At 42.9% G+C, this 14,185-nt stretch overlaps 1 protein-coding gene across 18 annotated transcripts in view; it reads left to right on the top strand.

Moving 5' to 3' along the window:
- Positions 1–14,185, top strand: part of LOC133568754 (receptor-type tyrosine-protein phosphatase F-like) — a 621,387-nt gene that overhangs the window by 576,683 nt on the left and 30,519 nt on the right. For all 18 annotated transcript variants that reach the window (XM_061920870.1, XM_061920869.1, XM_061920884.1 and 15 more), the window contains 3 exons: positions 3,539–3,636; positions 10,372–10,495; positions 12,703–12,878. In XM_061920870.1, coding sequence (XP_061776854.1) covers positions 3,539–3,636; positions 10,372–10,495; positions 12,703–12,878 — 398 coding nt within the window. The remainder of the gene's footprint in view (positions 1–3,538; positions 3,637–10,371; positions 10,496–12,702; positions 12,879–14,185) is intronic.

The raw sequence follows: 14,185 nt of genomic DNA, 5'->3' as shown, positions 1-14,185 counted from the left end.
AGCAGTTAGCATTCCATGAACCACAATGCACTTTTGCCATGACCCTCCCCCGCCAAATTCTTATTGGTTGACGTGTGTGTGACGATTGCTGACATTTTCTTCGTCTCTTCCGCGAATGAGATAAATAATATTATTTGATATTTTACAGTAATGTGTTAATAATTTCACACATAAGTCGCTCCCGAGTACATGATTATAAACTACGATTTATAGTCCGAAAAATACGGTAGCAATAACTCGGCAATGAGAAAAAACGGGTTGGGGGAGGGCATAGGGCAGGGGTCGGGAACCTTTTTGGCTAAGAGAGCCAAAAAGCCAAATATTTAAAAATGTATTTCCGTAAGGGCCATATAATATTTTTTTTAACACTGAACACAACTAAACGCGAGCATTTTTAAGTAGACCAACATTTCATGTCTCTTATTCTTTCTAAAAACATTGTTATTCCGAAACTAAATGTGGAGGGGCGTGGCCTGCGGCGAAGCAGGGTGTTGCCAAAACTGGCCTCGAAATCAGCGACAGGTGCGTAGATGGCCCAGCTGGGCCTGGTTATCTAATCACCTGTCGCTCAGTTTATAAGCAGCAGCTAGTAACAAAGAGCTTGTCAGCTCATTTACATTTTGTATGTGGCTTCTGCAGACACACGTAAGTGACTGCAAGGCATACTTGTTCAACAGCCATACAGGTCACACTGAGGGTGGCCGAATGAACAACTTTAACACTCTTACTAATATGCGCCACACTGTGAACTCACACCAAAGAAGAATGACAAACACATTTCGGGAGAGCTTCCGCACTGTACCACAACATAATTTAGTGAATTATATTTAGTGAATTATATTTATATAGCGCTTTTCTCAAGTGACTCAAAGCGTTTTTACATAGTGACACCCAATATCTAAGTTACATTTAAACCAGTGTGGGTGGCACTGGGGGCAGGTGGGTAAAGTGTCTTGCCCAAGGACACAACGGCAGTAACTAGGATGGCACAAGCGGGAATCGAACCTGCAACCCTCAAGTTGCTGGCATGGCCACTCTACCAACCGAGCTATGCCGCCCCATAAACCCAACAAAACAAATACCGGGGGAGGTGGGCGGGGTTGGGGGGTTGGCGGGGGTGGATAATGTAGCCCGGAAGAGTTAGGGAAGCATGGGATTCTGGGTATTTGTTTTGTTGTGTTTATGTTGTGATACAGTGCAGATGTTCTCCCGAAATATGTTTTTCATTCTTCTTTGGTGTGGGTTCACAGTGTGGCGCATATTAGTAAGAGTGTTAAAGTTGTTTAGATCACAACCCTCAGTGTAACCTGTATGGCTGTTGAGCAAGTATGCCTTGCAGTCACTTGAGCGTGATAACGGCAGCCGCACACTACATGTGACCGGCCGGCATGGTATGAGGGCGCACGCGACGGCATGTTCTAGAGAGTGTTAATGTTATTGTCATCGACAGGTGCGTAGATGGCCCAGCTGGGCCTTGTTATCTAATCTCCTGTCGCTCTGTTTATAAGCAGCAGCTAGGAGGAGAGACGGGGTCGGGGCTGGAGCCAGAGCGCGAGCGAGAACGAAAGAGAAAAAGACAAATGCTGGAAAGCAACTGAGAGACTTACTGAAAAATAAAACAATATTGTAACCCTGAAACAGGCTCTCATGGCGGTGCTTGGTGGTCTGAAGAACCCCCAGGAGGGCAAGCCCCACACCAGGGGTCGGGAACCTTTTTGGCTGAGAGAGCCATATAATATTTTTTAACACTGAATACAACTAAATGTGTGCATTTTTAAACAAGACCAACATTTTTAGAGAATGATAATATTATAAGTCTCTTTTTCTTTTTAATAACATTGTTATTCTAAAGTTAACCAATAATAAATATAATTCTTCTTAACATTAATGCGACATTTTGAACAGGTGCGATAGAAAATAGATGGTTGGATTAAAATGCGTGATAATGTTTTAGAATTTGAACGTTATTTTTAACACGGCGGAAATATTCATGACTTATCGTGAAGTGAATTATATTTATATAGCGCTTTTCTCTAGTGACTCAAAAGCGCTTTACATAGTGAAACCCGATATCTAAGTTACATTTTTAAACCAGTGTGGGTGGCACTGGGAGCAGGTGGGTAAAGTGTCTTGCCCAAGGACACAACGGCAGTGACTAGGATGGCCGAAGCGGGGATTGAACCTGGAACCCTCAAGTTGCTGGCACGGCCGCTCTACCAACCGAGCTATACCGCCCCATCGTGTTAAGCAAGGTCAGCTAAGATTTATCTGAGAGCCAGATGCGGGCATCAAAAGAGCCACATCTGGCTCTAGAACCATAGGTTCCCTACCCCGGGCGTAGGGCGTAGGGGGGGTTGTGTGAACTTAATTCAGGCCGAGCGCTCCAGGCTGTGCCGAAGCAAAGTCTATTGTAAGGAGAGATATTTTCAAAGAAATGACTTCTGTCGGTTTGCAGCCGAGTGAGAATCAGCACCTCCAAGTCCGAGTCCATGGTTCTCGCCCGGAAAAGGGTGGAGTGCCATCTCCGGGTTGGGGAGGAGACCCTGCCCCAAGTGGAGGAGTTCAAGTACCTAGGAGACTTGTTCACGAGTGGGGGAAGAGTGGATCGTGAGATGGACAGGCGGATCGGTGCAACCTCTTCGGTAATGCGGACGTTGTACCGATCCGTTGTGGTGAAGAAGGAGCTGAGCCGGAAGGCAAAGCTCTCAATTTACCGGTCGATCTACGTTCCCATCCTCACCTATGGTCATGAGCTTTGGGTCATGACCGAAAGGATAAGATCACGGGTACAAGCGGCCGAAATGAGTTTCCAGGTCTCTCCCTTAGAGATAGGGTGAGAAGCTCTGCCATCCGGGAGGAACTCAAAGTAAAGCCGCTGCTCCTTCACATCGAGAGGAGCCAGATGAGGTGGTTCGGGCATCTGGTCAGGATGTCACCCGAACGCCTCCCGAGGGAGGTGTTTAGGGCACGTCCAACCGGTTGGAGGCCACGGGGAAGACCCAGGACACGTTGGGAAGACTATGTCTCCCGGCTGACCTGGGAACGCCTCGGGATCCCCCGGGAAGAGCTAGACGAAGTGGCTGGGGAAAGGGAAGTCTGGGCTTCCCTGCTTAGGCTGTTGCCCCCGCGACCCGACCTCGGATAAGCGGAAGAAGATGGATGGATGGATGGATGACTTCTGTCGGGTGACCAGTCACTAACCCCCCCACACGTCCACGTACACGCCGTCCTCGCGAAATAGGAGTGTGACGGATCCGTTGGGACTTGCGGGTTCTCACTCCGGTCACACCTCTCTCGCCAGAGCGAGGCTTGCTTTCCAGCCTACTTCCACAAGAGCATGCTCACGCCCAGCTCCTCCCCCACATATCCCACACCCCACGCCATATTCACTCGGCATGACCACGCATCACCAAATGATCATGCGGCGCCACCTCATGCCCCCCACAATCCCCGAGCGCCACTCATCGTCCACGCTGATGTCATTTTCTTTCTCGTGACCTTCGCTCCACTCACCGCCGCTCTCCCGTTGTTCTCCCAGGGATGCGGGAGCACCCGCCCATCCCCGTGGTGGAGCTGGCGGACCACATCGAGCGACTGAAGGCCAACGACGGCCTGCGCTTCTCCCAGGAGTACGAGGTAAGAACCCGCCCTTGATGCCAAGGCAGTGCTTACCACCGCATACGTGTGTGGTTTTTTTGTTCCACTCTGACTCGGCGGGTGTGTCCCCTATCGCTTGCAACAAAAGCAGCGAGTGGGCAGTGTGAAGACACGAAGGTAGTTGCCCGTAAGGACCAGATGAGTCGCCCGCTGGCCTGTTCTAAAAATAGCTCAAATAGCAGCACTTACCAGTGAGCTGCCTCTATTTTTTAAATTGTATTTATTTACTAGCAAGCCAGTCTCGCTTTGCTCGACATTTTTAATTCTAAGAGAGACAAAACTCAAATAGAATTTGAAAATCCAAGAAAATATTTTAAAGACTTGGTCTTCACTTGTTTAAATAAATTCATTTATTTTTTTTACTTTGCTTCTTATAACTTTCAGAAAGACAATTTTTGAGAAAAAATACAACCTTAAAAATGATTTTAGGATTTTTAAACACATATACTTTTTTACCTTTTAAATTCCTTCCTCTTCTTTCCTGACAATTTAAATCAATGTTCAAGTAAATTGTTTCTCATTTATTGTAAAGAATAATAAATACATTTTAATTTCATTCTTCATTTTAGCTTCTGTTTTTTCAACGAAGAATATTTGTGAAATATTTCTTCAAACGTATTATTATTAGAATTCAAAAAGATTATTCTGGCAAATCTAAAAAATCTGTAGAATCAAATTTAAATCTCATTTCAAAGTCTTTTGAATTTATTTTTAAAATTTTGTTCTGGAAAATCTAGAAGAAATAATGATTTGTCTTAGTCAGAAATATAGCTTGGTCAAATTTGTTATATATTATAACAAAGTGCAGATTGGATTTTAACCTATTTAAAACATGTCATCAAAATTCTAAAATGTATTTTAATCAGGAAAAATTACTAATGATGTTCCATAAATTCTTTTTTAAATTTTTTCAAAAGGATTCAAATTAGCTATTTTTTCTCTTCTTTTTCTCAGTAGAATTTTTAATTTTAAAGAGTCGAAATTGAAGATAAACAATGTTTGAAAATTTAATTTTCATTTTTTTTCGTGTTTTCTCCTCTTTTAAACCGTTCGATTAAGTGTTTTTTTTTTTTCATAAATTATTCTCTAAAAAAAACCTTCCGTAAAAGAAAAAAATATATACGACGGAATGACAGACAGAAATACCCATAGATGTATTTATTGAAGGTTAATTGGGCAAATTGGCTATTTCTGGCAATTTATTGAAGTGTGTATCAAACTGGTAGCCCTTCGCATTAATCAGTACCCAAGAAGTAGCTCTTGGTTTCAAAAAGGTTGGTGACCCCTGGCGTAAAAATAATAGATTTTATTTGTAAAAGAACTTTACATTGAGCAAACAACCTCAAAGTGCTACAGTGCATTAAAATAAAAATGAATAAATAAATAAATGCATGAATAAATAAATAAAGAAAGAAAGAAAACAAAATAAAAACTAGAACATTCTAATAGCGAGAACAATCAGAAAAAAATCTTTTTTAAAAAGAAGGGTTTTTATCATTCAATCAATGTTAATTTATATAGCCCTGAATCGCGAGTGTCTCAAAGGGCTGCACAAGCCACAACGACATCCTCGGTTCAGAGCCCACATCAGGGCAAGGAAAAACTCAACCCAATGGGATGACAATGAGAAACCTTGGAGAGGACCACATATGTGGGGACCCACCCCTGGGCAACCGTGTAATGGACTTCGAGTGGATCTACCATAATAGTGTGAAAGTCCAGTCCATAGTGGTTCTAACATAATATTGTGAGAGTCCAGTCCATAGTGGATCTAACATAATAGTGAGAGTCCAGTCCATAGTGGATCTAACATAATAGTGAGAGTCCAGTCCATAGTGGATCTAACATAATAGTGAGAGTCCAGTCCATAGTGGATCTAACATAATAGTGTGAAAGTCCAGTCCATAGTGGTTCTAACATAATATTGTGAGAGTCCAGTCCATAGTGGATCTAACATAATAGTGAGAGTCCAGTCCATAGTGGATCTAACATAATAGTGAGAGTCCAGTTCATAGTGGATCTAACATAATAGTGTGAGAGTCCAGTCCATAGTGGATCTAACATATTAGTGAGAGTCCAGTCCATAGTGGATCTAACATAATAGTGTGAGAGTCCAGTCCATAGTGGATCTAACATAATAGTGAGAGTCCAGTCCATAGTGGATCTAACATAATAGTGAGAGTCCAGTCCATAGTGGATCTAACATAAGAGTGAGAGTCCAGTCCATAGTGGATCTAACATAAGAGTGAGAGTCCAGTCCATAGTGGATCTAACATCATAGTGAGAGGCCAGTCCATAGTGGATCTAACATAATAGTGAGAGTCCAGTCCATAGTGGATCTAACATAATAGTATGAGAGTCCAGTCCATAGTGGATCTAACATAATAGTGTGAGAGTCCAGTCCATTGTGGATCTAAGATAATAGTGAGAGTCCAGTCCATAGTGGATCTAACATAATAGTATGAGAGTCCAGTCCATAGTGGGGCCAGCAGGAGACCATCCCGAGCGGAGACAGGTCAGCAGCGCAGAGATGTCCCCAACTGTTGCACAGACCCAACCCACCCCGGGTCCCGACTTTCATCCGTTGCCTCCAAACCTGTGCCCCCCCCTCCACGATGGAGAGGGGGGCAGAGCAGAAAAGAAAATGATCGACAGATCATCTGGTCCAAGAAGGTGGTCTATTTAAAGGCTAGAGTATACAAATTAGTTTTAAGATGGGACTCAAATGCTTCTGTTTTAAGCCTTTTTTAAAAGCATCCACAGTCTGTGGTGCCCTCAGGTGGTCAGGGACAGCGTTCCACAGACTGGGAGCGGCGGACCTGCTCTAATGTCTCTCTTTAACTGCAGCATAGTCTGGTTTAGTCCCACCGCTGCCAACAATGTAGCCGATGGTCCTGGGTTCACCTACACAATGTACAGTAGTTTGCAAAAAAATATTTTTAACCCAAATAGGTGAAATTAGATCATCTCGCACGGCACACCAGACCTTTTTAGGTAAAGCGGCCGATACTTATAGGTGCATCCCTAGTTGACATATTAATAACTGACCAGTGTGATGATGGAGTAAAGTGTTAATAGTACTAGTATCTGCCTGCATCATGTTCCCTCCCTCCACGCCATGTCATCATAGGCCACCAGGAAGTGGCAAGCGGCCCGACTCCGTTTCCCTCCCCCGACTACGAGTCATTCCAGGCCAGGGAAAGACCACCTCCATGTCCCAGCAGATGGTCGCTCATCCCAGAAGCAGCAGTTTGTGGCACTCTGTCATTGTCCCGCTTGCCCTTTGCTGGCCTCACGCCTCGGGGGCCGTTTAAACTGATTTCAGGTGTTTTTATTAAAAAAAAAAAAAAAATCCATCCATTTTTCTACCGCTTATTCCCTAAAAAATGTTTTTATGGTGGTTTGTTTACATCGGCAGCTAGACGCCCGATTGCATATTAAAGTGTTTTTAAATTGTAAACGTACCACACGTTGGAAATTGGACATCTCATATAAAAAAATACACAACATAAAGTAGACTTAGATTTAGACTTCCTTTGTATTGTCATTAAAATTTGAACTTTACAGCACAGATAAGAACAAAATGTCGTTACATAAGCTCATGGTAGTGCAGGATTTAAAAAAAATAATGTGCATATATAATTAAATAAATATATATATATATATATATATCCATCCATTTTCTACCACTTATTCCCTCTGGGGTCACGGGGGGCGCTGGTGCCTATCTCAGATATATCGGGCGGAAGGTGGTGGTACACCCTGGACAAGTCGCCACCTCATCGCAGTGGTATATTATGTATCTGTTATTTATTTGTTTACTGTTATGTGAATAGGAAATAGGATACGATTGCTATGGTATGAAAAGGAGTAGGAGAAAGCTTTATTTAATCCTATCCCCTCGGACGTGCTGTAATGCAGTGTTTTTCAACCACTGTGCCGTGGGAGATTATCTAATTTCACCTATTTGGGTTTCTGCAAACAAGTAATTATAGTCTGCAAATGATGTGTTGTTGTTGAGTGTCGGTGCTGTCTAGAGCTCGGCAGAGGAACCGTGTAATACTCTTCCATATCAGTAGGTGGCAGCCGGTAGCTAACTGCTTTGTAGATAGCGGGAGGCAGGGTGCAGGTAAAAAAGTTTCTAATTGTTCAAACAAAAATTTTAAAAAAGTATGTGCCCCTAAGAAAAGGCATTGAAGCTTAGGGAAGGTTATGCAGAACAAAACTAAAACTGAACAGGCTAGAAAGTCAAGAAAAACAGAATGCTGGACGACAGCAAAGACTTACTGTGGAGCAGAGAAGGCGTCCACAAAGTACGTCCCGAACATGACATGACAATCAACAATGTCCCCACAAAAGGATAAAAACAACTGAAATATTATTGATTGCTAAAACAAAGTAGATGCGGGAAATATCGCTCAAAGGAAGACATGAAACTGCTACAGGAAAATACCCAAAAAAAAATGAAAAAGCTGTCAAAATTGGAGCGCCAGACAAGAAGTAAAACACTACACACAGGAGGTTAGGATGTGATGTGACAGGTGGTGACAGTACACCTACTTTGAGACAAGAGCTATATTGATGCATGCTTGGTTGTGGTTTAAAGTCATGTCCAACAATTGCGCCAACGACTTTTTACTGTCAACTGAGTTTCGTTTTTTAATGATTTCTGCTGGTGGTGTGCCTCCGGATTTTTTCTACGTAAAAGATGTGCCTTGGCTCAAAAAAGGTTGAAAAACACTGCTGTAATGAGACAACTGTAATATGTGTTGAATTATATTGTATTTTATGCATGGTCCAAATTAACTGAAACTGAATTGAACTGAAAAAGAAAACTCTAATTAAGGCCATTATTTAATTAGTCTTCTATAGTTGCCAAGTTGATACTGCAAGTAACCACATAGGTCCCCAATTTGAATGTGTGTTTAATGAACTCCTCAAGATGGCAGTAGCTGAATTTAAAGTATCCTGATTGGGCAACACCTACAACATTTTGCTCTGCATGCACTTTAAACTATTGCAGCTGTGTGTGTGTGTGTGTGTGTGTGTGTGTGTGTGTGTGTGTGTGTGTGTGTGTGTGTGTGTGTGTGTGTGTGTGTGTGTGTGTGTGTGTGTGTGTGTGTGTGTGTGTGTGTGTGTGTGTGTGCGCGCGTGTGTGCGTGTGTGCGAGACCTTATGTTGGTGACAATGAATTCCTGCTATTACATCAATCAATCAATCAATGTTTATTTATATAGCCCTAAATCACAAGGGTCTAAAAGGGATAACAATGAGAAACCTTGGAGGGGACCGCAGATGTGGGGTTTCCACTCAAGATTATCTCCTGCTGGCCCCAATATTGACTGGACTCCCACACTATTATGTTAGATCCACTATGGATTGGACTCTAAATAATATGTTAGATCCACTACAGACTGGACTCTTACACTATTATGTTAGATCCACTATGGACTGGACTCTCACTATTATGTTAGATCCACTACAGACTGGACTCTTACACTGTTATGTTAGATCCACTATGGACTGGACTCTCGCTATTATGTTAGATCCACTATGGACTGGACTCTTACACTATTATGTTAGATCCACTATGGGCTGGACTCTTACTATTATTTTGGATCCACTATGGACTGGACTCTCACAATATTATGTTAGATCCACTATGGACTGGACTCTCACACTATTATGTTAGATCCACTATGGACTGGACTCTCACACTATTATGTTAGATCCACTATGGACTGGACTCTCACTAATATGTTAGATCCACTACAGACTGGACTCTTACACTATTATGTTAGATCCACTACGGACTGGACTCTCGCTATTATTTTAGATCCACTATGGACTGGACTCTTACACTATTATGTTAGATACACTATGGGCTGGAATCTTACTATTATTTTGGATCCACTATGGACTGGACTCTCACAATATTATGTCAGATCCACTATGGACTGGACTCTCACAATATTATGTTAGGTCCACTATGGACTGCACTCTCACTAATATGTTAGATCCACTATGGACTGGACTCTCACAATATTATGTTAGATCCACTATGGACTGGACTCTCACTATTATGTTAGATCCACTATGGACTGGACTCTCACACTGTGATCTAGATCCACATTGGTTTGAGTTTTTCCTTGCCCTGATGTGGGATCTGAGCCGAGGATGTCGTTGTGGCTTGTGCAGCCCTTTGAGACACTGGTGATTTAGGGCTCTATAAGTAAACATTGATTGACTTAGTACAGATATCGTTTGTACTGAAATTGACATTCGATTCCAAATTAAAAGCTTCAAACTTCAAGAGGTGGAGGAATGTGCGAGGAAGGTGCTGGGAATCAGCCAACATGTTTCAGCAGCGAGTCCAATCGATGCCGAATAACAAAAGACTCTGACACCATCGAGCCGAGCGACTCGGGGACAGTGGGGACGCCGTCTCACATCCCCGGCCGATCAATACCTATGCAATCTAGCGCCTTCTCGGAGACAAATGGCGCCGGGCGTAAAAAGGGGGATTGGGGGGGGGGGGTCGGGCATTGTTAGGGAGACGACATGAAAGGACTGATCTCAGAACAGTGAAAAATCAAGTGAAGCTTCAAGGCTGTCGCCAAGGTCTCCTGTCAGGGTCGTCGGACTTTGTTCACCACTTGTCTGATCCGCACCAGACGTACTGATCCTTTTTTGTTCTTTATGTTCCTTTCGCAGTCCATCGACCCGGGCCAGCAGTTTACTTGGGAGAACTCCAACATGGAAGTGAACAAACCAAAGAACCGCTACGCCAACGTCATCGCCTACGACCACTCCAGAGTGGTGCTGACCTCCGTGGACGGTAAGGACGGCGGTGACTCCGCACACTCCACCTCCGAGACCTCGCTTCGATTACTGACTTGGAGTGCGGGCGCCGTTTGTGTGCTTCGATAAATAAGTACAGTGGCGGTCAAAAGTTGACGTAGACTTGTAAAGAACATGACGCCGTGGCTGTCTTGAGTTTCCAATCATATAATGATAACAGACGCTGGCACGGAAAGACGTTCTTAAGTGTTGGAAATCCCACGGTTTATGTTAAACATGCTCCACTGATGAGAGTATTTGGCAAGCGCCGTTTTGTCCGACTAATTTCAGCCGTCCTTGAACTCACCATAGATTGTTTACATGTACAAACCCCGTTTCCATAGGAGTTGGGAAATTGTGTTAGATGTAAATATAAACAGAATACAATGATTTGCAAATCCTTTTCAACCCATATTCAGTTGAATATGCTACAAAGACAACATATTTGATGCACAAACTCATAAACTTTATTTTTTTTTGCAAATAATCTTTAATTTAGAATTTCATGGCTGCAACACGTGCCAAAGTAGTTGGGAAAGGGCATGTTCACCACTGTGTTACATCACCTTTTCTTTTAACAACACTAAATAAAAATTTGGGAACTGAGGAAACTAATTGTTGAAGCTTTGAAAGTGGAATTCTTTCCCATTCTTGTTCTATGTAGAGCTTCAGTCGTTCAACAGTCCGGGGTCTCCGCTGTCGTATTTTACGCTTCATAATGCGCCACACATTTTCCATGGGAGACAGGTCTGGACTGCAGGCAGGCCAGGAAAGTATCCGCTCTCTTTTTTTACGAAGCCACGCTGTTGTAACACATGCTGAATGTGGCTTGGCATTGTCTTGCTGAAATAAGCAGGGGTGTCCATGAAAAAGATGGCGCGTAGATGGCAGCATTTATTGTTCCAAAACCTGTATGTACCTTTCAGCATTAATGGTGCCTTCACAGATGTGTAAGTTACCCATGCCTTGGGCACTAATGCACCCCCATACCATCACAGATGCTGGCTTTTGAACTTTGCGTCGATAGTTCGCTTACCCTTTGGTCCGGATGACACCATGTCGAATATTTCCAAAAACAATTGAAATGTGTACTCGTCAGACCACAGAACACTTTTCCACTTTGCATCAGTCCATCTTAGATGACTTCGGGCCCAGAGAAGCCAGCGGCGTTTCTGGATGTTGTTGATAAATGGCTTTGGCTTTGCATAGTAGAGCTTTAACTTGCACTTACAGATGTAGCGGCAAACTCTATTTAGTGACAGTGGTTTTCTGAAGTGTTCCTGAGCCCATGTGGTGATATCCTTTAGAGATTGATGTCGGTTTTTGATACAGTGCCGTCTGAGGGATCGAAGGTCACGATCATTCATTGTTGGTTTCCGGCCATGCCGCTTACGTGGAGTGATTTCTCGAGATTCTCTGAACCTTTTGATGATATTATGGAGCGTAGATGTTGAAATCCCTAAATTTCTTGCAATTGCACTTTGAGAAACGTTGTTCTTAAACTGTTTGACTATTTGCTCACACAGTTGTGGACAAAGGGGTGTACCTCGCCCCATCCTTTCTTGTGAAAGACTGAGCAATTTTTGGGAAGCTGTTTCTATACCCAATCATGGCACCCACCTGTTCCCAATTAGCCTGCACACCTGTGGGATGTTCCAAATAAGTGTTTGATGAGCATTCCTCAACTTTATCGGTATTTATTGCCACCTTTCCCAACTACTTTGTCACGTGTTGCTGGCATCAAATTCTAAAGTTAATGATTATTTGCAAAAATAAAATTATGTTTATCAGTCTGAACATCAAATATGTTGTCTTTGTAGCAAATTCAACTGAATATGGGTTGAAAAGGATTTGCAAATCATTGTATTCTGTTTATATTTACATCTAACACAATTTCCCAACTCATATGGAAACAGGGTTTGTACATGTACAACTTTCTGACCATTTTGGGTTGGGACTGGCTTTAGGGCGGGCGTCTCTTTCAGAGATGTGTGAAAATGCAAAAAGATGAAGAAAAAAAAAATAGTTTTTTGAACTCAAAGGGCTTTTAAAAACTGCGTGTTTCCTTCCGTGACAGCCTTGACATTATGTCCTTTACAAGTGTATGTAAACTTTTGACCACGACTTTAGTTCTGCTTCATGTTGAATTCGAGAGCAGACAAAACGTTGCCGCGATTGTCAAGGATGTCCCCGCTTTTGTCTCAGCCGTCCCCGGCAGCGACTACCTCAACGCCAACTACATCGACGGCTACCGGAAGCAGAACGCCTACATCGCCACGCAAGGCCCGCTGCCTGAGACCCTCAGCGACTTCTGGAGGATGGTGTGGGAGCAGAGGTCCAGCACCATCGTCATGATGACGCGACTGGAGGAGAAGTCTCGGGTAAGGAAATCAGTGTCAGAATATTGCCTGGAACTTCCATTTTTTTACCGTATGAGCAAAGTTACAGCTAACGGTATTTGACCTGCGCAGTGGACTAGTGGTTAGAGTGTCCGCCCTGAGATCGGTAGGTTGGCCGAGTCATACCAAAGACTCGAAAAATGGGACCCATTACCTCCATGCAAAAGTGATAGCCCTATCCTTGAGAAGAGACTACCTGTCAAGCTCAACGCCAACATGTAAGCTATGACTTAAATCAGTTGTTTTCCAGACACTTACACGCGAACATCTCCTTTTTTGGTTGGAGTGTCCGCCCTGAGATCTGTAGGTGGTGAGTTCAATCCCCCAGCTGAGTCATACCACTATAAAAAACAGGACCCATTACCTCCCTGCAAACGTGATAGCCCTATCCTTGAGAAGAGACTACCTTTTTAGTTCAACACTAAAGTTTAAGTTATGACTCAAAGCAGTTGTTTTCCAGTCTCCTTTTGTGGTTAGAGTGTGAGAGTCCAGTCCATAGTGGATCCAACATAATAGTGAGAGTCCAGTCCATAGTGGATCTAACATAATAGTGAGAGTCCAGTCCATAGTGGATCTAACATAATAGTGAGAGTCCAGTCCATAGTGGATCTAATATAATAGTGAGAGTCCAGTCCATAGTTGATCTAACATAATAGTGAGAGTCCAGTCCATAGTGGATCTAACATAATAGTGAGAGTCCAGTCCATAGTGGATCTAACATAATAGTGAGAGTCCAGTCCATAGTGGAACTAACATGATAGTAAGAGTTCAGTCCATAATGGATCTAACATACTAGTGTGAAAGTCCAGTCCATAGTGGATCTAACATAATAGTGTGAGAGTCCAGTCCATAGTGGATCTAACATAACTGTGTGAGAGTCCAGTCCATAGTGGATCTAACATAATAGTGAGAGTCTAGTCCATAGTGGATCTAACATAATAGTAAGAGTCCAGTCCATAATGGATCTAACATAATAGTGTGAGAGTCCAGTCCATAGTGGATCTAACATAACTGTGTGAGAGTCCAGTCCATAGTGGATCTAACATAATAATGTGAGAGTCCAGTCCATAGTGGATCTAACATAATAGTGAGACAGTCCAGTCCATAGTCAATCTAAAATAATAGTGAGACAGTCCAGTCCATAGTGGATCTAACATAATAGTGAGACAGTCCAGTACATAGTGGATCTAACATAATAGTGAGAGTCCAGTCCATAGTGGATCTAACATAATATTTTGATAGTCCAGTCCTTAGTGGATCTATCATAATAGTAAGAGTCCAGTCCATAA

This window comes from Nerophis ophidion, linkage group LG14, assembly GCF_033978795.1.
Source record: "Nerophis ophidion isolate RoL-2023_Sa linkage group LG14, RoL_Noph_v1.0, whole genome shotgun sequence".
NCBI classification, from domain to species: domain Eukaryota; kingdom Metazoa; phylum Chordata; class Actinopteri; order Syngnathiformes; family Syngnathidae; genus Nerophis; species Nerophis ophidion.
Note: the sequence above shows the minus strand (reverse complement) of the source record. Positions and strands in the feature narration are given on the sequence as shown.